We start from the raw sequence: 23426 nt of genomic DNA, 5'->3' as shown, positions 1-23426 counted from the left end.
TTGTTGGATTTCAATGGCAGCGTGTTTAACATAATAATACTAATTAAAATAACCCTTCTGGTATCAGCTGTGAAGAACAGCAGCACTCCATATACTGTAGGAATGTATTTATGAACTCAAAAATGAAATTATTTTCAGGTGTCCGTTTCAGTCTTAATGCAGGTTTTTTTGAAGCAGAAGGTATCCCATACAAATGTAGACAGCATGCTGCTGGTGCTTCTATCATGCTTGAAGAGCCTATGTCAGGTAAGAATACACTTCTCTGTAATAGCTTGGAGTAGCATAAAGATTAGATTGATAAAGTAATATATATATATACACATATATATTACCTGTTCTTGCCTCTCCAGCCACTTGTCCACCATGGGATGACTGGCACTTAACGATGAACGAGCATTGTCTCTCTGAAACTGGTTAGACCAGCTACTAGTATCTCGTGGTAGGCTTCTGTAGTTTTCATCTTTCTAGTTTAAAAGAAACAAAAAAGGGTCTTATAAAAAACAACCAGTCCTTGCACATTAACAATGCAGCTGGTTATTAAATGAATACAAGAGGAAGACTGGACCCAAGGACAGTGCGATGGCTCGGCCACTCAAGGGCAAGAGCTCCTGTTCCTTAATGCCAGGGACACCCAAATAAAGCCTAGGTGGAGTTGTAGATCTTCCACCCACTCATGCTTCCCTTCCTCTTTTTCCAGCCTCAAACCTCCAGTGCACAGATTCTCAAGTACATACTCAGCAAGGCTTTCAGAGCATCATTCTCCTCAGTTCATTCTCACTGAGAGCAAATGCACCAAATGAGTGCACTCAGTGACCGCTACGGCCACTACATCATTTTCCCAAGTCTCTGTATGTAATCAATTTTACAATCAAAGCAGTCTCACTGCTCCAGGTACTGTCCTTAAAACCAGAATAGTATGCTGTAGAGTTCAAAACTTGAATTTATTATTTCACATAATAATGCTTTGCCTGGTTTGCCTGAAGGTACAAGTACAGTCACATTTGTAGAACAGCAGCAGATGGAGATTGTGCTGACAGAGATACACTGATCCTACTGAGACTGATAATTTTTCTCTTTCTTTTTAATTGATGAATTTGTCTGCACATCTTTCCTACAAGCTGTACAAATTCTTCAGCTTCTAAAGGTTATTAGTCCTTACCCAGTCTGATCACTAAAAGCCAACAAAAGCACAGAGGCATATTCTTAATGATGGGAGTTACCTTTAGCCTGAAGTCAGTGTTACTGATAGCTTACATAGCTTAGTTCCTTCCAACTGAAATAATACATGGAGCTAAAATTCTGCTTAGCTTTTCAAAAGAGAATTATAAATATACTATAATATATATAAGTATACTTCCTTCAGAAGCAGAATATTTTTTCCAGTCAATGTTTGTCTATCTTCATGCCAAATCAGATAATTCAGAGAATCTATTTTTAAAACAGGACTGTAGTCCTAGATATTTTGCAATATTACCACTTTGAGCAATCTCAAAACCCTCTAAAATAATAAACAAACAGGAATGCACATTTGCAGCTAAAAGTTATTATTTTCTTTATTTATAGGACACAGCAGATTTTTGACCCCCTCTTAAATCAATACTTCATTCCATCCGCATATTCCCTTTCCTTATTTGCCACACTGATATTTCTTTGGCTTGGAACAATACTAGTCCAATATTCTAGATGCAGCATCTTACAATTGTCCTTCACAACTTGACAATTCCCTTGCAATTGTCCCTCAGAACTTTATTTCTTGTATATATATGACAGGCTTTGCTAGAAATTCAGGTCTTGGTATAACTGTGAAATAGAGCAGTTCTCAAAAGCTTCCCATGCCAGACCAAGCTTTTCCCAGGCACATCAAACCTAAGCCTTCTTAAGTGATGAGAACTTCTTTTCTTGAAAGATCTTGTAGTATAAGAGAAAGTCTTTGATTCCAAGACATTGACACTTGAATTCATCCAACACAAGATAACCTTGTAAAAATAGGTTTGCACAAGTAACCAGCCTAACAAATAACCACCACTAATTACTTTACCCTGCCACAAATGAGCAAAAGCTTTGTGCCTTTCAACAACTGAAAACAATCTAGAGTATTCCAGTTCTGGTTAACCACACAGCAAACTAGAACTTTGCTCTGTGTCTTGCTTAAAAAGGGAAAGTCAGCTTTGTACAGCAAATGCCATAAAAGCCAAGGAATGGTGTACACAAATTGATTTTGTCCTGTTGCTTCTCCTGTTCAATTCTTCTCTTCAGGTGACAGGGGTGGCACAGCTCCTATAAGCCAAAACAACAATTTCTCTTGTGCAAAGTGGTGGGCAGGAATAACAAGAAAATCAGAATCTGACAAAGAAATAAGGAAAAATCATTTTATGCACAAAACTGCCCATACAGTTTGTGCGTGCATTATTGTCACCTAACAATAACCCACTACCTGACAGACATCACCTAGTCTGAATGAACAGAAATTTCTTCCTATGAAACAAGATGTTTTCTGTATTTCTGTACTTTATAGAGAATTCCATTTTTTATTGATTCCTGCTTACAATGTTCAATAGAAACTTTTTTAAAAAACATTTTTATTTATAAAACACAAAGCCCTCTCTCCCCACAGCATCCTTTATGCCTGCACAGGAGCATTTCACAAGAGTAAGAGAGAAGGCAAGATGCTCATCTAGGGATGTGTTGTTCTTCAATTATTTAATCACTAGGTCTCAGGATCACAATGAACAGTCACATTGCACAAAGTTTATATTGGAAATTTGTGCTGCAAAAAGTCTCAAGTATCACAACACTCAGTGTAAGTGAAATTACCTAAGCTAAGAGAGTTAAATTATTCCTCTGTCTTCTGTAGCTATACTAGCGTCAAGAATTTTGCCAAGAGTTTAAATCTAATATTATCTGTGCTGACAGAAGAGTACATTCATCCCACCTACCAAAATATTTCTGCTTGTAGCCCACTTCTGTAGAAGATTGCCTTTCTCCTGCAAAGACTTAAATCAGCTTATTTTACACAGAAGACATCCAAGCCACTCAGCAATTTTTTGTGACAGCAGAAATAAAAGCCAGAATGGGTAGAGAGATGTGGTTTCTGTAACTCTTTTTGTTTCTCAGCACTTTCACCTCTCACCTTTCTTCAGAGGCTCAAAATAGTGCTATTACCAGATTGGAATAAAACACCAGTGCTGCAATCACAGACACAGTCATGTTGGTGTTAGCCAAATAGGGAAGTATTAGAAGATCCACCAGGCACAGACCAGCCCTCCACTCCTTTCTCTGTCACTGCCTTCTGGCAAACAGCTCTCCCTGCACCCACGAGTGCAGCACTGGGACAAGCATCAAGCTAGAGGAGGAGCAGAGGGATCAGCACCCAGCACTGCCACACACCATCCCTCTCACAGACACCTCCACCACACAGCCTTAAGGTGCTCCTGGCTACCTGTAACCCCATTTTTGCAGGGGTTTCCATTACTGCCAGAGCTAATTCAAAGATAGCTGTGCTGACAAACTACAGAGGAACAGGTGAAAAACATCACTGCAGCTTAGACATTGGGATTTACTGAGCCAGCTGTGATGCTGCTATTTAAAATATATATTGTTTGGGGATTTTTTTGTGTAAAATATTCAACTGCTAATCCAGAAAGATGTGCTTGTCTTCAGCATGTTCCAGCTTTAGCACACATGCACCCAACATCCAGCTGAAAAAGGTGTGTGTCACTTTTAGCTACAATACCATAAAGGAGAAGATTTCATGGTACAGAAGCCATCAGGGTCACTCAGGGAATTCCCATTTCTTCTGGAAATGCAGCTGTAAGCCCTCCTGGGACCAGGGCTGACATGCATCATCAGTTACAATTAAATGCCCTAATTTTTTAAAAAGAAGTTTCTTTCCCAAACATCTTTGGGGACCATGGGCCATGTCAGCTTTATCATGTTTGAAATGGAAATTGATCAATAAAATACTAAAACTGCCAAGTCATAATACCACCAGTACACTTAACTGCAGCATTTTGGAGTAATTTTAATGAGGACACATAATCTAACACTTTAAGATTTAGTTCAGCATGGTGTCCCTGTGGGGTTTTGCTAGAGGATTGGGTGAAAGGGGGCAGGAAAAATGAAGCAGTTTTGCTATACTTTTAATTTCAGATGAATTGCAATATATAACAAGAGTCTCATCAAAGATTCTGTAGCTGGTAGATGAAATTATGCATTAGAATGGTCTGTGTACTTCAATTACTAGCTGTCATTGCATGAACTCACTTGTGATTTTAACTAGCAGTTATACCTCTGCAAACTCCCAGCATCATAACCCAACCAGAACATTCTCCACCTGGTGTGGTGACAGTTCCACATCTGTTAAATCATTTGCTACTTCTTAAATAGTGAAAAAATGGGTTCTCACTTTGTTTCACCTCTTGAATGACTAAAGTGTGGCAAATTTTGATTGCTTATTTAAAACAAAACTAGACTAGACAGCATTACAACAGGGGTAAAATAAACTGAAAACATCTTCAAAGTCATTTTCTGAAAGACAATTCAAAAATGCAAACCAAGTTTTCACTTAAATTATTTCTACAGCAACAGAAATATGTCCCATGTGTCCTTTAGGACAGTCACTAAGAGAGATCAATTTGGACACTGATTTTTTTTTGCTATCCAGTCTTTTTCCTTGTATCCTATGCACTTTGGAAAAGGCTGCTTGTTTGTTTGACTCCAGTTCCTTGTGATGGCCTCAGACTGAGATAGGATTTGTGATGAGAGATGAAGAAAAAAAACTTTATTTAGTCTTTTGAGTTTGTAATTCCACCTGAAAGACTTTGGCCAAATTCATGTTAATGTTGTTGAATCACTATACAGGTTATAAAGGTTGTTCTTCTTTTAATGCTCCACTATGACCATGTTAGACCCTGAACAATTTGGTGTCACTCTCAGACAGGATGCTAAAAGCTGTAATTAATTACCAAAACATTCACACAGTTTATGTAAGTAACTCTGTCTGATGAAAACATCTGTTTGCAAATGAAATAATATACACACAGATCCATTTTCCATGCTGTCTGATGGTCTAGCAAATAGATTCCTGGAGTTTTAGATTTGGATGAGGTTTCACGGCTGCTTTTGAACTGGATTTTAGACAAATATGGAATAAGACCAAATTGATCCTCATTTCTAAAAAATAACAAAACCAAAGAACAAAGAAGGCTGCACAAATAATGTCTATTTTACATGGAAAATACATTACATATATAAAATTAATTAACCCAGAAGATGCATTGCATGAAGAGAAATTCCATTTTTAAAAAAAACCCTACTTACATAGATGTCAGATTTGAACTGTTCTCTCTATTAACATAGCATTTTGTAACGAGAATTTCTCCCAAATGTCAGTAATTTACCCCCAAACTAATTGTGCCAGTCACTTCCTATAACTATCCATGTACCTCAGGAAACTGACACTACTGCTTGGGTGAGTTTCCTTTTATTCCCAGTAGATTCATTTTCCAAGGTTGCTCTTTTCCTGATGTATACTGGAGAACATGACCCCAGAAGCTGCAATAATGCAGATACAGCCCAGCCATTTAGTGTAGAGAAGAAGGAATGAGTTACAGCCACCCAATATCAGAAACCTTTGATCTGAGGCCACTCTGCAAGGAGGAAAGTAAAAGAGGACTCCCACATTAAAGAATTACCACAGCTTCATCCCTTCTATCAGCTCTGACCCGGAACATGGGTCATTTCCAACTAGTAAAAACTGATTTGCAGAAGATACAAATATAATAGTCTAATAAAGAACTTGCATGCCCTATTTATGGTGAAAATAGATGAGAAGAATGACCACTCCACATTTATTTGGATATTTTCAGAAAGACCTTTCTCAGAAACAACCCTCTGTATAGCTCCATGAAAGGAATTAGTGTGTTATGCTTCTAGAAGAGTTCATAAGGACAAAAAGGAAAAAAGCAATTGAAAAGCCAGTGTTCTGTTTAAGTTCTATCACCTTAAGTTCAGAAATTTCCAGAGCTGTGCTACTCCAATTTATATATTCCATACTTTTTGACTGACTAGCAAGGCCTGACCTTAAAAAAAAGGAATAACTATGGGCCATGATAATCAGACAGTTCTCTGTGCAAGTGGTATTATATGTAAACATTCAGTGACAAAGAATATTGGCTCAATTAAGAGTAAATTAAAAAACATGATACTGCCCATCCAAAATATTCTGTTGATGTCTCTTGTTTACAACACAAAAATTAAAAATGTCATGATCTCTGCACATTCACATGCAAAGCCAGAAGTTTCCAAATAGTGTTATTTCTCAGATGGAGGGACAGGAAAGAAGCTGCTTCTTCCTTTCACTCTACCTATTAATCGCCTAATAAAACCCCACAAGGGATAATGCAAAACAACTCAAATAACACACAGCAGTTTATATTCAGTAATTATAATTCAGAAACTGTAACTAAAAAGACATGGCTTTCCACTGCTCCATTTTAGAGAAAAATAAATGAACCAGTTAAGTTAAAGTGTCATGAAGCTACAGTTCTGATTTCTCTACACATTATACTTAGAAAACCATTTCCCCTTCCACTATTTTTCATTCAAGTGAATATTCTCTTTTTCTGTGCCACTTTAAAGGCATCTAAAGAGTTCTTATGCATAGCCACCTGTACATGAATCTCTATGGGTATCTGATTAAATGCAATAATATAATTATGCACAGTCCTGTCATTTTCACCAGATATTTGCTTTTGTACCCAGATTTATACATTTTATGCCAATTTGGATTTAGAGAAAATATAATTTGTAAAGTTGTTTGTTTATTTCAAGTGTTGATATAATGCATTTGATTCCTTGGGAGAGCCAAGAAATTTAAAAAAAGAAAAAAGCTGCTAATTACTTAATTTCAAAGCATCCTCTGAAAATTTGATTTAACAAATAGAATGCAAATATTAAATACATTCGAGAAGCTAAGAGAAACAGGAAATAAGGGGATATAGGAAACTTCACAAAGACCTTATATTTAGATCTTGAAATTAAGAGTATCTTATAAACTACCAGCAGCAGCCTTTTAAATGCCAAGTAGATGCTTTTAGTTGGCCATACCACTGAAATGCTGCAACTGACTGTCTGTATGTTTAGAAACTTGCATCTGATGCTCTGAAATGAAGAAAGGAGGCTGGGATAGGAGGTAACCAGTCTTTCTTCTCTAACTAATGGAACTGATTTTCCCCTTTTTTCATTACATTGGCCTGCATGGTGAAGAGCAGGTTTTTAAGGTCAGAACACAAAGGTGAAGTCCCAAATCCATGGTACCTCTTCCCAGCAGCACTCACATAGCACTGCCCTCCTCTGTAAGAATGATATGGAGCAGGAGCTCCATTGGGCTCCCAGCAAAGCATCCATCACCTCACCCAACCTGCCAATTCACTTCAGAGCTCAGCCAGAATTCCTCCCAGGGTCTGTGGAGGAAGGCCCAGAGAGGAACCAGGCCAGGGCCTTGTAGCAGTGTTTCTCTTTTATCTGAGTTTACAGCAGTTCACACACCCTCAGCTCCTTGCAGTCCCACTGGGTTTCCTCACACTGAACAGCTTCCCATCTTCCTTCACCTTATTGCTTTAGCTTTTGTCCATGTTTTGTTTACTTCACAGGCTCAGCAGGCAGTGCTCTTTAGCTGGGCATCTGGACACAAGAGCTCATTTATAGAGACAACAAAATTGGATGGTAGCACACAATGATCATCCCATCAGGCTGTGAAACAAAACCAGGCTAAGTGACCTCTGTTTCAGCCTCAAAATCAGTCATAACAGAAGTAAGTGCAAAAGGTGAGTAGGAATTCCTGTATTGACTGGAGCTGATTTTCCCCACTAACTAAAGCTTAACATTTCCTCCCAGCCTTACTACTTCTTTGCACTGATTAGTTCCACACATAAGTGAATTTTAATCTGATACTGCTTGGTTGTCTTGTCTTTATTCATTGCTAGATGAGATAAGTGAATTTTAAAATGCAAAAAATTTAGCAAAAAATGATTAAATATTCACTGTTTAAAATTTGCAGGTTGATCTTTGTACACTGTTGGGAAGCATAGCCTGCAACCTGAATTGTACTTGAAACTTCTTTTTCTTGCTAGCTATACATTCAGCCGAAGTCCAAATGTGTTTTGCACCAATACATAACCTTAATAATCAGAAAGCAAGACAGACAAATATTTTAATCTGCAAAAGCTCTTCAAGAACAAGTGTATACGTTTACATGGTTGTAGGTTGCAACTAAATAGATGAAAGCAGATCAAAACACAGATCCATACCTATTACCAAGAAAAATATATGTGCTTCTAACCTTTGGAAATAAAAAAAAATCACTAAATCTGAACATCTAACTGTCAGGGGTTTTTTTTTAAACTTACTCAATCTTTTATCAACCTACTCTTTCAGGACCAGCCTTTCACCCTCAAACCAAGGAAGAGCTGCAAAAACATAAAAAATTAAAACCAATAGAGACAAACACTTAAACATGGGAATTTACAAAGTACACCCTCACTTAGAAAAATGGCAGAGGAAAAGTCTTCAATTATCCTATACCACGTACTTCAGAGCTTTCTGTTTTCACTATAGCTTTCAGTGGCTCTCAGAGAGGTGCTGCACACTGCATTTACTCAAGTGGAAAGACAACACCTGTGCACATTCCAGCACTCCTTTATCACAAGTAGGAGACTCTCTCACCCTGACCCTCCTTGGCACTCCCAGCTCATGATGCAGCACCGAGTCCCCTCAGCTGTGGAGCAGGCATTGCTCACCCAGACACTGCTCACCCATCACCTGCAGTGAGACTGGGACACAAACACACATCCTTCCTACATCACTGATGAAAAACAAAGGCAATGTGCTTAACAGACTTGCTCAGCCTGAGAGCAGAAGTGGGAAACACTCACCAGCTCTCAGATCTTGCACTGATATCTTTAGAGGGGCAGAGAGCAGATTTGACAGATGGGCATCCACAAATGGATGACTTGGAGCAAAAGGAGTTAAAACAACGAAGGAGATGGAGAAAATTATACCTTCACTTAGGATGTATTAGTTTTGTTGTTGGCTTTTTGCCTGCTTAGCATGTGGTCATGACTGACTCTTGAATGCCAACAGCTGAATTCTGTCCATGTACACAGCTCTCAGCTAATGGAACAGCATAGCATCAAATGATGCACACTGGCTGTTACCTCTGTGCAATAGGCAAGGATTTTTCACTTTGTGTCTATTATTACCAACCTGCTGGTGATGGTAAGAAATATTATATTTGTTTTCACATTTTGAAAGTCAGGAATTTTGAGCTCTTCCATAGAGTTTTCATTGCATTAAAATATCACCAGCAACGGTACTAAAGACAGACAATTCTTCATGGTATTCATGAAAGCACCTGAGGCAGAGGGAACATGAAGAAACACAAATTATTCCATCAAAACATAAGAACACAACTTTCTTATTCTGAAAATGATTCAACACTGGAAGAGGTTGCCCAGAAAGGTGGTGCAGGCTCCATCCTTGGAGATGTATATTCTCAAAACCTGGCTGGAGCCAGACCTGAGTAACCTGCCCTAGCTGCCCCTGCTTTGACCAGGCAGGCTGAACCCAACAACCTCCAGAGGTCCTTCCAACCTCAGCTGAACTGTGATTCTGTGAAAGTCATGAATTTTACACAACACCCAGGACAAAAATAACACATTCTGTGGTGATTTCATAGTGCACTCTCTTTGAGTACAATTCCTCTTAACTACTTAATCACCATGCCACAAGCTGCCAGCAACAAGTTACTATTACAAAGGAAGAAAACTGATGCATACAATGCCTGTTTTCTTGACTTTCCATTAATCTCTCTCCTGTAACATTGTACATATTAAAACACTTTATTTCACCACCTGTGGATAACCCATGCTCATTCTCCTTTCCTCTCAGTCTATGCAAAACCACATCTGAAATTACAAAGCTCATGACCATCTCACTGAAAAGGAAAAAAACCCTGTTCAAATATACCTGGATGAAGAGATATTCATGGCTATTAAATCCCTCAAAATTTCTGTTTAAAACATTGCATTTTTAGGTTAAAAGCAGGAAGCTGTATCCATCATGTGGGGGTTTAAAGCCTCTCATGACAGAGATGCCAGGCTCTTTGCAGATATCCTGAACTTCTCCTCAGTGGATTCACCTGTATTACAGCACTTCATCAATACTGCTCACCAAGCACCCAGTACCTCCCTTGTGAAGGAGTCAAAACCAGAGACTGAGGTTCCCAAGAAACATCAGCCACACTTTGGTCTCAGGCTCCCAGAATGATGCCCAGTCTTTTAGTCCACAACCTTCCCCAGTTAATTTAATAGATTTACACTCTGACATTTAGACTTCCTGGCTACAAAATGACACCAACACACAATTTTAATACTGAGCCCTTCAATCCTCTGAATTATACTTAAATTCTAGTGAAATACCACGTCTTTGGTGACAGTGACAAAACAATTGTCACTAAACTGTGTTTAAAAGGACTTCAAGGTAAATGAAACTAATTTTCACTTTAAATTTGATTTTGAAACTGAAATATCATTGCTGTGGGAGCTTTTCAAAATATGTATGCATGGTTTTCTCCTATCTAAACATGTTTCATTAGAGAAATTTTTTTTTTTCACTCTTTTTACAAAGAGGATTAGAAAGGACCGCATCTTTACATGAATATAAATCCCTGCAACCCAGCAATCTGAAAATTTGTACTCATCAGTCTCAGCCCACAGGAACAGCAAAACTACCTGCAATAGGAGATGTGGGAAACACAATCTGTTTTGCAGGTAAGGTCATTGATGCTGGATGAGACTTAGAGCACTCATGGGAAGTCTCAAATTATTTCTCTGTGGTTTACAGAGCCCAAAAAAATTAGCTTTCCAAGTAGGAAGAAAACATATCCTAGAAAGAATTATTATTCCTACAAGACACAGTGATATTCCACCTCAAAACACGTATATGGACAAACCCATTTAACAACAAATAGGCAAAAAATTTGGCTGCTGACTAAACAGCAAAGACAAAAAGCAAAGGAAAAAAGCAATTACAAAATGATGTGCCAAGTACACTGAGTTAGGTGCTTGCTGTTGCTGATCCACCCCACAGAGCACATTGTGTGCCATTTGCTTTGCTGCAGGTGGGTGAACCCAGCAGCCAGAGGCACAGAGGCACATGCACAAACATTTTTCTCTCTCTGAGCTCTCCTTTTTAACCTACATTTTCAATTCTTTCTGCTGTACCAATGTTGTTATCTCTGACAGGGCAACATATGAATCAAAATCAGAAAAGTCACAGTGGGAAGTTTGTCATAAGCCTGTTATCCACAGTGTATCCCTGCATTAAGCAAGGCAGGTTAACTAGATAAGCCTTCAGTCTTTCAGAGAAGCAGGATCAAGACAGGTAACTAATTTGTAATGATAAATCATTTCTCACCATAAATGGAATTGTAAATTTAAAAAACCACACTGAAAATATATGGGATAATCAATTCACTGTCATTATAAAATGCAGCATAACTGGTTGTTGCATTTACACTCTTCCAATGCTGTAACACAACATCTAAGGGAAAGAAACATGATTTTTATCAATGCAGCTCACTTCTATTAAGGACAGCTAGTTGACCCAATAGGCTTTGGTACTGAGTTATTAACAATGTGATTCACATCAACAGTTATTCAGAAAACAACAATACCAAAACAGATTTTACTGCAGTGGAAAAAAGCACGTATGATATGCTTCAGCTGGGTACAATCTGTTCACCTGTACAGTTCAATACAGTTCAAACAAAATTACACCTTGCAAATCAGGTATTACTCCAGGCCTCTGAGAAGAGAGTTCTACTTAGAGATTTCTTCTTTTTTCATTAGAATGGCTCAAGGAAGCAAGAGACAGGATTAAGTCAAGCTATGAGTCACTAGGTAATACAGACATGTCTCTCTCACAAAAGAATCTGAAAATGGCTTTAACATTCAATTTCAAAAAAATTAATCCCAAGAAGCAAATTTACCAACTAGAGGTGATCAGGAGCCAATTTTATGAATATTTCACAGATGGGAAGATCTATTCATTTGGTTGAAACCATTCATAGGAAGGATTAGGTCAGGAATTACCTAGCTAAGTACAGTTAGCAGCACTACAATAACTTGTAAATAATCGATAATTCTGCAAATAAATGAGTACCTTGGAACAAAAAACACTTGGGTGCCAGTTGCTCTTACAGATGAAAAACATAGAAAGTAGAAATTATGTGAGATTCCAATTCTAAGGATAGAGAATGTATTACAATATCCTGATAATAAAAGTATGTTTCTTTACAAGATGATTTGAAAAATGGATGAGAATGCAGGCTCAGTTTAGGGAAAGGATTTCATATCACAACATCCTACTTATTGTAACAGAAATGCATCTCAAGTTCAACAGACATCCAAATCTTTGCAAGACCAACTCAGGCCCCTTCAAAGCATACTCCTGTCTCTCTCTGGTCATTCTCTTCTTAGGGACACAGGAGATCTGGTGTCTCATTCCATTTATCCCAGTAACTACGGGCAGCACTACAGTACAGTAGGATCCTTCCACCAGCCTGTATTTTTACTCTTGCCCAGCACCCTTTTCCTTTTCTGTTTGCCCAGAACTACTGGCATATGTCCTGGCTCCTCACAGCCTTCTGTGCATGGCAGCACTCTCACCCCTTCATTTCATCTCAGCTTGGGCATCTGCCCATTCTCCTGCCATTCCAAATTCTTCATACCCAAAATGAAACAAACACCAGTAAGACGTCCTCTCTCACTTGTCCCTGAGAAATAAATCCTTTCTGCCAGACACATGCAGCTTCCCCTGTGCTAATTCCTCCAAAAATTGGACAGGGTTTCTACCTGTCAATTATTTCTCTTTAGAGGTGACGGGCTGAAAGTAATGTCACTTCTTGGAGTCAGTAGGTGGATGAAGCTTTTGGCAACTCTCCCAGAAACCCTTTTCATGTTTCTGCAAGATACTGCTGGGGCAAAGTTGCTAATCTACAACTGTGCTGCAAATCTCAGCCCAAGAACATATGTTCTTGTGCTGTCAAGAAAGAGAACTGCAGTGAAAACATTACATAGTGCCAACCACTCACAAAAGATATATGGGTGCTCAGGCCCAATGCGCTGAGCAGAAAATTAAGACTGTTCTCATTGCTTTTCTCAAAATGTATGTGTCATCTATAATCAATGAAACAGTCTGGAACAAAGCACAGCCATCTCTTTGTTATCCGAGTAGCTGAAGAAAACAACCTAACATAAGAAAAGAGGACTTGTTATAGCTCAACTAACACAAATACATTTGTAAAAATTCATTGTTAGTACTTGGGTAAGAGACTGGTGACAGGGACTTGAAAAATGCCACCATTTAGAATAATAATACAAATGAAATTGTTGCTAATACTGTGGAAGGAAATAAGAATTCTTAATGTCCATTCCTAAGATAAATAGGATTAGCTACAAAATCTTGACTCACATGAAGAAATCAAAACACTGAAAACAGGAAAAAAAACTCAGTCTAGCATAAACGAACACAGGATTAATTCATAATACACATTGCATAAGCAATTATTTAATTCCATGTGTTTACTGCAATTTACCTATTAAAAATAGTGATCTGCTCTGTTCAAATGATCAGTATATAGAATGTCCAAAAATGATAAAAGAAGTTACCAGCATCTATTTACTGACTAACGTAACTTCAGTTCTTTCCAATCTTCTTGATTTAATGTTCTCTGGTGCCTTGCTTCCCATCCCTACATGAGATCATATACATTCCTTTCCAGTTTGGTCACCATGCTCCAATAGACATTAAATATTTTCATAGAAACCAACAGTAAGTACATGCTGAACAACTAATGATGAGACTAGTGTGAAAGATTAGCTGCTGTTCAATTCTCTCCAATTTCTGCTAACTTCAGACACTCAAAGAAATCTGATTATGCTGTGTATAACCCTTCATATCTATGCTTGTGGAGTAAAAAGTGTTATCTCATTATCATTTCACAAAAATTAACTGAAAATGTTAATACTTCAAATGGATTAGATTATCATTTTTCTTCTCTGAATCAGAGTAGTACAAAACACATATTTACAAAAGGGTACACACTTCTGTGCCATAGCAGTGCAAGTGACAGAAAACATACTATTACCTGCCTGAAATCCTGATTAAGCAGAAACGTAATGACACCAAGTTAGACTGACACCTCTGCAGAACAGGGACCTCAATGCCTATGAGCACTGAGCTTTTAGAGATTCTTTAGAAATGACCAAAGGCCCACTGAAAATAGCTTGGTTCATTAGCAGTGTATAAAGACTTCTTTATTTGGGGTGTGTGAATCCTGACTGCTGAGACTTAGTTTGCATTTATACTACACAGAGTTAACAAGAATGAGGGGAAAAAAATAAAAGCTGTATTAAGCTGCATATTTTCCAAGAGGACTTTGTCCTGCATAGTCAGAATGGCAACCAAAAGTGCAACATACTTTTAAAATTACTCATTTCTATTAGAAAATACACATTTTTTCCTTTTGAGTTTTTCTGCAAGTTACCATCACAATTATGGGCAATGTGGGATCTGTATAAAAGGCCATGATTCTTGCAATTTTTTTAATTTAACACTGAGAAGAGTGCTTCTTGCTGACTTCTCTAGCAAATAATGCAATTCATGGAGAGATACAGAAATCATATTGAAAAAATGAAGGAAAAAATACTCACACTACATCTCACTGTTTTATTTTTAAGACTGTTATCAAGGAGAGAAATTATTTGAAATTTGTGTTTTGTATTACTTCATTAGAGCCTCAGAAAGTACAAATTAGCAATGCTGGGTTAGCAAGACAAACCAGACCAGCTGTGGGCATGCAGATTTTCCACCGACATTAGGCCTTCTACAGAGATCAGTAAAAATTATTACAGACATGGCCTACCAGCATTAAAAAAAAGTTGAAAAATAAAAACTCAACAGAATAGTGAATAATCATAGATTCAACTACAGCTAAGTGCAAAAATCAAGTTTTTAGGGTCACTGCTGTGGTTATCACCGAGAGTCTGGGAAGGGCAGGACAAGTGTGACTCAAACACTTCACTGCTGCTGAAAGGGCTGGGTGGACAAGGTCAGAAAACACAAGTTTAAACCAGGAGCAGATAAGAGAAGCAGAAAACAATTCAAGATTGATGCACATTTGTAATTTATTTACTAAAGAGGATGAAAGAAGCATACCTTTCTGTCATGAGCACTGGGCACACCAGGGGTGTTCTGCTTGAGGAAGCCTGCTGTCGTGGACCACCTGGTAGGGTTCTTGCGAGAAGGCTCCTCTGCAGGAAAATTTGTGTCACTCACAGAGGTGGAGAGGCCAATCAGTGCAGGGTCACTACTGCGTCGGACATGGAGGGGCATATCTGAAGAATAGAACAGACAGTAAATAAACATTGACTAGATTTCAAATGTTTCTGACAAAGGAAAAATATTTTTTCAAGCTCTGGAAGGGTGGCTGCGACCAAATGTGGTTTCACAGAGTAAGGAGTTATCGACCTCAGCACAGCTCCTCAAGGACAAGGTCTGTTCCCTCAAACCACAGCCTTGCTGCTTGGCTGCACAAGGAGAAAAGGAAGGGAAAACCAACCCCTCTGAACCAAGCACAGCTCAGTAGCTTTCCAAGTACAAAGCTATCTGTTGGGTGGCATGCAAAATAAAAAAAAAATGCAACATGAACTTGAACAACCAGGAGGTTAAGGTGAGATACAGGTATTTGGAAGAGCAGGCAGGCAAAGCCTGGTGGCAAAGCAAGGCGTGGACTTGGACAATGTGTCCCCACCCCACTGCCAGGGCTGCAGCCTGGGCACTGCTAGCATAACGTGCTGCCAGGAAGCTGCAGGCCAGCCAAGGCAGCCTCCTGAGCTTCTAAAATATACTCTGCATTTCCCTCTCAAAACTTATGGAAGAGACTGTTTTCTCCTCTGCATTCTTCCTTTGCCTCTTCCTGACAGCTCAAGCAAGATCTGTGCTGATTAACCCTAATTCCCTCAGCCTTGCAGCTGGCGTGACTGACAGGAGAAAAATATTTCATTAGTAAAAAATGATGCAGCAGGAAGGTAGATTGATTGGAAAGAGATAAGGTTTTCTTAATATATGTAGAGGTCACATCCATTCTGGAAACTGTAATGGCACATTAAAGTTAGTTTCTTTTGAAATAGAACTTAATTTTTTTCCAATTTCATTTATTATCCTACAGCAAATACCCACACATCTGTCCTCTTCTTGCTCAAACAGAAGTTTCACTGCCTGAATTTGTGACCTCTTAGTACTCTCCCACTCAGCATCAGAATAGAGAGGCTGTGATTTATCAGTTTTATTCCTCTTTATTGCAGCACTGAGAACTCTGAATGCAAAGTGCAAAGGAAAAAGGTTAAAGCGATGGCACCTAAGCAGTTGAGTCAGTGGGAAAGGCACAATGGGCAACAGCTGAGAATAAAAACCAGGACTAGGTTTTAATGCTTCAATGAAACAGTTCCCAAGGAAACTGAGGGTGCATGTCTGGCAATACTAACAGGAAAACACAGTGACAGGAGCTGTTTGTTAAATGACTTGTCTCAATCTCAACAATAGCTTCATGTTAATGTTACATTTAATAATATTAACGAATCTTATTTTGCCGGGCAGTATGAATACACTGAAAATACAGTCAGTCATGCCACACAATGAAAGCATGTGAGTTTTTTTAATCTACAAGGACTCCTGCTGCTGAGATATAAACAAGTGTTACATGACCGAACACTAAAACAGTCAATCTATTTCATGCTCATTCTGGTAAACAAGAAAAACAAAGAATTAATGTTTTTTTCCCTATTTCTCTTTGCTTTTAATTTTTTTTTTAATTTTCATAACAAAAGGTAATTTCCAGCAAATAAAACACTTCCTTTTCTAAATATGTATACACTTACTTTTAAATATACACATAAGTGCATAATGGAACTAGAATTAATTAAAGGAATATTTCATGAAAGATTACTAATTATGAAGGAAAGTATTAATGGGCAGAGTTAAGCCTACTAAGAATTTGATTTCTCAGTATATACTCACAGACTCTAATAGAGGGTCTTTCTTTGATTGCCTTGCTTTCAACTACTTCAGCTTTCATGAAGCAGCTGAAGGCAAAGCATCTCCTTTCCCCCGATGACAAACACACAAACAGTGCCCTATGAAACCCCAGGAGCTCCCTGAGCAGAGGTGGCTCAGCTGCAGCCCCAGCACTGGATGAAGTGACCCCTTCCCAGCAGTGCTGTGCTGCTGGCACAGCCCCCAACACACTTTCTCCTTTATTAGATCAGCCTGAGCCAAAAGGGGCTCTCTAGTATGTAGTGCCACTTAAGAAAAATACCAATCTATATTTGTTCCAAGCAGCAGCCCATGCATATTATCATGTTTGCCTTCACTACCCACCCCACAACAGAGAATTACAATTTTCAAACATGACTTCACTTGCTCCTTATGCTTGTACGTCTATATATAAGCACGGGGATAGCAAAATGTTCTTGTATTTTTACACTTCTTTTTCAAATTGCTTGACAAAACAAAAGTTCAGTTGGGTGAACTTCTGTAAGAAGAGAAGCCAAACTGCCAACAAAGAAAGAAAGGAAATCAAACCAGCATTTCTGGAGAGGAGCAAGCCATTATCTTTGCCTTGGTTTCTGCTTTGTAGTCAAAACCTGACAGTTTGCACAATGGTGAGTATAGACTCTTCAAAATACAGGTAGTCAATTCTACAATAGAATTGCCAAATATTACTATGCTCTGGAGAGGACATTGACATGAGAAGCTTCTCTACAAAATCTACTCACAGATGAGCCACCTTTAGTATGACTAGTTTCATTTCAATAAGTTTAGCTATTGAGATATTATCAGATGTTTACTGAACATTTCATCAAATCTTTTTAATAAATGGTATTCTGTCAATATGAAGATATAAATTATCTCTTCTAGTCTCTTCTTATGGAAATGGTTTCATACATAAGGAGAAATTATTTGTGTTACAAAGCAAACTTTGCAATAAAGTGAATTTAGAAAACAAAAAAAAAAAAGTGTTTGTTGCATCTATGTATTTCCCAAGCTAACAAGAAACTTAAACACCTGGCATTACTTTTTTTTATTACTGGAAGGGGACAGACACACAGAACTGGCTCTAACACATGCTGCTTGGTAATGGTCAATAGGTCTCAATCTAAGAAGTAAATCTTGTTCACACTATGTTAACCACAAGCTGGAAACATCATCTCCTGCATTCTCTTCAATTCTGTTTCCTCTCCATTAAGACAACAACATAAAAGAATATACTGAACAGATTTTTTTTAAACCAATATATTGTTGGTTAAAATCCTCTAGTTTACAGAATTTGACTAGAATTTATAGATTTGAAGAGGATATACTTTGAAATATTAAAAGGAAAATCAAAGGAAAAGAACTTAATAATTAAACCACAAGATAAAGTACGCATGGGACCGATGCAATGTCACTGATTCCAGGATGATGGCTGATACTGTTTGAAGTCTGTGGTTTCTTTGAAGAGTGGATAAAACAGCAATGAACTCTAATCACAAGGCTTCAAATTCTCTGTGGCACTAATGCACTGTAAATATTGATTTGCTTCTGCAGCTAAGGTGCCTTTTAAATAAGCACTTGAAATGGTAAATCTAATAATGAATTACAGGAAGTTTTAAAAGTCTAAGGAATAAAGAGAAATTAAATTAAAAATCCTGAAAGTTACCACTAACACAGCACTTGAGTCACATTCAAGGACTTGAAGTATTCAACCAAGAGTCAACTTCAGAAAGAATTATGTTGACAGAGAATCCCATTAAGTTATGTATATAGCCAGAATTCTGCTAGAAGATGGTTATTTGTAGGATAGATCCAAGCTGTATAACAAAATGCTCACATTCATAATCATGAAATTCTGACTGGAAGTCTCATTTTATTAAAAGCAACAGCAGTTTCACTATAAATTATAAAAACAGCCAATACACATTTTATAACCATCTTTAAATGTAAAGAACACAGAGTTGTACCTTCCCTTCCTGCCAGCAATTCCATTTTTATTTTAAAAGGGTCATCACCTTCTCTGATTTTCAAATATGCTCACGAGCAAAAGTATTTGAGGATCTGGCAAATTTCATCCATAAAGCTGAGTATGTTACCCTGTGTGCAGGCACTCAGCACAATGGATGGTGGTCCCCCTGAGCAGAGCTAATAGATACCTTCCCATCCCAATTTCCTCTTGGATGTCAGCTTGGAGGGCATGACTAGAAAAATACATAGTTATATTTATATAGCATGGCAAACATAATTTTACTCTGTGAAGGTTTCAGCTCCCTAGTGCCACCACAGTTTGTGCAATTTGGTGTGCAGGGGATTTAAGGCACAGGAAAGAAAAAATGATCTCAGAGTCATTCTGGCCATCTCACACAGACCATCAGGTTAATGACAGATGAGCAGAGCGGAAGAGGATTTTTTTTTCTCTCCACACTCTAGGAGACATCTCTGGGAAAATGATAAATCAGTGAAACCAAAAAAAAAACCCTGTGGGAAAGAGTAGCTTTTAACCAAAAAGCTGCTCAGGTTAGACAGAGTTCCTGAAAGCAATCCCATAGACATGTATGTGTATCAGGGTGCATTGTATACACAAGACACACACAGATCCTACATCGGCATCAAAAAAACCACTCTGGGGATGGGAGACAGAAATTGAACAGTTTTGCTGTCTCCACCACCCATCCAGCTCATCATTCTGCTCAAATCCTCATCTGGAGCCCAAGAGAAAGGATGAATCAGGGTCATTCTGAGGCTGAGGAAAGAAGGACTGCTTCTTTCAACTTGAACTACTTGGTACTACAATTTAAGGCTTTGCCTATTTTTAATTGAAATATCTCTTTAAACATATTTAGAGTAGCCTTGAGTTTCACACTCTAACACAGCTCCTGGAGCTCTGGTTCCAATTTCAGTAGGTTTAGTTCATCTCCTTGTTCCACTCAGTTGGACACAGCAAGAGCCAAACACCCCCTATGACATTCAAAAGCTCAAATCTCCATATCTGTTCAACTTTGATATTTGCAAACCTCTAAAAACAAGGTGATGGTAACTTCCAAAGACCACCAAGGCTGCTGTAGACATGACTATGGATAGAAGAAAAAAGAGTTGGAGGCCAAAACCAGCTGACTGTGAACTTATCTACAAACTACATTAAACCCTAGCAGCAGCTAACATAAGCCAGCACTTCTCTACAAGATTAACAAAACAGTGCAAATCAAATGTAGATATCTTGAATTAGAAATGAAAGGAAAAAAACACCCTTAAGCCATTCCAAGAGGTGAAGAACCACTGCTGGGAAGACAACACCATCTGTCCTGCAGAAGAAAACAGGCACACTACAGGGAGATGGCAGCTGGGATGGATACAAAACAGGGGCACTGCAAAGCTACCACCAGTTGTAGGTGCTTTCAGAAACATACTTTTGAATGTCCCAGCAAAGGAGGAGGATATACATATACTTATTTATTTATACATACACCACCAACTTTCTCCTCATGGCCCAGAACAGTATTTTTCTCCCTCCTGGAATCCACTCAAAAAAAAACAACTTTCAGCACTTCTGAATGCCAAAATCTCCAGAATTTGTTTATTTGTATTATTCTCCCCAAGTTTATCCTCCTGTCACTAGTTACCCCCACCCTTTTAAAAAAACTCTCTTTTCATATGTCACAGACCTCTCAAATCTCCCCTAAACAGTGCTACACAGCACATAACCTTTGCCTCTTTTAAGTCACTATTGCTGTTCATTTTTGTAAATATTATTCCAGTCTTAACTTCTTCAGAAGGCACCCTGAATAGTGCATTTCTTTTATGAAATACCCTCAGTGCTGTTAAAATCATCCCTGTAATTTTTTGAACTTTGATGCTAATACACAGTCAGCAGTAATCATATTTGGGTATTTTATTGTCATGGTATCAACCCAGAACATCCAAAGAAACCCTGAAATGTCTTCTGTAGTCTTGCTTCAGCATCTGTCTTGATATTTAAAGTATAAGTTCAGCTTAGATCAATGTTCTTATACATTATCTTCTATTTAGTCAAGCTGAATCAAACTGTATTCAGTTGTGTAGTACATATCTGTTGGGTTATATATATCTTTCCTTCATTCATGCTATTCTATTTTCCCAGTCTATTAACATCTAGAAATTTAATTAACATACTCTTTACAGTACTGATTCTTTGAGATTTAAAGATGTTAAATAAAACCAAGAGTGACAGGAAGCCTCACAAAACCCTATTGGACAACAATCTCTAGACTAAGACTGCCTCCAACTTTTAAGATTTCTATGCTGATTTTTAATCCATGAAGTGTTTATGGTCACATTTCAAGACACTTAAATTTCTATCAAATGCTTCAACATTTGCAAATACTACATGAATTACCCAATATTCACCTGCAAATGCCAAGTATTTTGTATTCATGGCTTTGCCTTTCAGAATTACAAGAAAGGTGACATAGTTTAGATAATTAGCATTTCTCTACTTGAAAATATGATTATGCATAAAAAGATCAACTTCTAAAATTAAATTTTCTACGTTCAGAATTCTTGGTTAAACAACAAGCTCTTACAGAGAAAAAAAAATCATTGTTTCACACAACTCTAGATATTTATAACTACTTCATGTAGAAACCAACTGTTTTTAGTTGTTTTTCTAGCAATTCATTGTCAAACAACAGCTTATGTACTTCTCACAGACATATTTTCAATGTTATCAAATATTCTCTGTTTTCTTGTATCTTTAGTTTTAAAATGGCACATTTATAATCATTTGCACATTAAACCATGACAAGTCACCATTAGCCTGTTTTCCTCCCACCAGTGCCCCACACAGTTGGAGCTCTGGCAGGCAGCCACACCAGAGGCTGGGCCACAGCGCTGAAAACACAGCAAGGTCTGGCAGATGGCAGAAGAATGCAGCAAGTTCTGTCCCCAGCCATCACATAAATGCAGAGAAAAGACACTTGGCTATGTAAAACACACCAACAGGAGCCCACTGCATGTTAGCACACCTTTAAGAAACATAGTACACTATGTTAGCATGCCTATGATCAAAACTGGAAGAATGGATAACAGAGAAAAGAACACAAGCAAGCCACCAAAAAGAAATCTTGTTACAAAGCAGAAGAAAGAAGAAAAGTCTTCACTTTCCTGGTATAATTTTCAGTTTCTTTTAATAGAACCTAGGTTTCTCATTTCCTCAACCACGAGTGCTCAATGACTTTGAAATTCTGAAATAAAAAAACAACCTGCCACAGTAATATTTTAATAATGAGGTAATGTTAAATCCTTATCTTGAAAGGCCTTAAAATAAGAATCTTCCTTCTCTTTTTCTAATACTCTTTCTTCTTACTTTTGAATACTAGGATCCAGGAAGAAAATGATGATTGCACCCTGAAACTCAATTTACTTAGACACTGACTTTTAAAGCTAATTAGAGAAAGATCTTTAAAACTGAAGTTAAAATTTAATTACCTTCACCCTCTCTGTCTCTTTTCTCTGGGCTCTTTACTAAAATGCAAATATCTTTATATGCCAAAAGAAAAGACAAAAATGTCAGATTTTACAAATGTTCTACTCATCTCTGTCAAAAAATTGTGTTTCAGTATATTTTAATGAGCTACAGTCCCTAGGTTTTGGGTACATTCTTCATTATTTCCTTAAAACATGCTGGATTACCTCTTTATCTATTTTCATGCTACTGCTACATACATAAGAAAAATTCACTTCTGGTCCCCCAGATGCCAAAATTTTTGCAAAACATTTACGTCTTACTTTCTTAAATAGTTTGTGTGACAGTAGGCAACATCATCAACTTTGCTGCTGTTGAAGTTATTTTGCTTTCATTAGAGATCATACCTTGCTAATAATACTGTGATTGGTATTTAGCTATGTTTTAATGAAGACACTGTATTACACATCTTCATTCATTCTACAGTGCAAGCCAGAGTTTATAGTGACAGGAACAAATTCCTGGCTGCTTTGAGTTGATTAAACTTCAGCACTCTGAGACACAGGAAGGAAGCTGGCAGATATTTTTCTTACCACAACTTTGAAACATCCCCTGAAACTTAATGGAAAAATTCCTCCTGTTACTAAACATAATGCAGTAGTGCTATGAAAACTGTTGATTGGTTATGGTCTAAATGCTTTGGGTACGCTCAGAAAAGAAGGAAGATGTTTGCAATGTTTTCCTGGATAGAAGAGAAAAAATACAGATGCAACAATAGGATTTACATTGTAACTTGAAGAGCTCGGTTGGGAAGAACAAGAAATGTTTAAAT

General features: G+C 37.8%; 1 protein-coding gene across 11 annotated transcripts in view; it reads right to left on the bottom strand.

The window, feature by feature from the left end:
* PARD3 (par-3 family cell polarity regulator) overlaps positions 1-23426 on the bottom strand; it is a 452341-nt gene that overhangs the window by 258341 nt on the left and 170574 nt on the right. For 7 of the 11 annotated variants that reach the window (XM_036401877.1, XM_036401985.1, XM_036401886.2 and 4 more), the window contains exons 4-5: positions 15280-15458; positions 333-464 (exon numbers count right to left, since the gene is read on the bottom strand). In XM_036401877.1, coding sequence (XP_036257770.1) covers positions 333-464; positions 15280-15458 — 311 coding nt within the window. The remainder of the gene's footprint in view (positions 1-332; positions 465-15279; positions 15459-23426) is intronic. The other 4 variants (XM_036401949.1, XM_036401958.1, XM_036401966.1 and 1 more) reach the window with 1 other exon arrangement.

This window comes from Molothrus ater, chromosome 1, assembly GCF_012460135.2.
Source record: "Molothrus ater isolate BHLD 08-10-18 breed brown headed cowbird chromosome 1, BPBGC_Mater_1.1, whole genome shotgun sequence".
Lineage (NCBI taxonomy): Eukaryota > Metazoa > Chordata > Aves > Passeriformes > Icteridae > Molothrus > Molothrus ater.
Note: the sequence above shows the minus strand (reverse complement) of the source record. Positions and strands in the feature narration are given on the sequence as shown.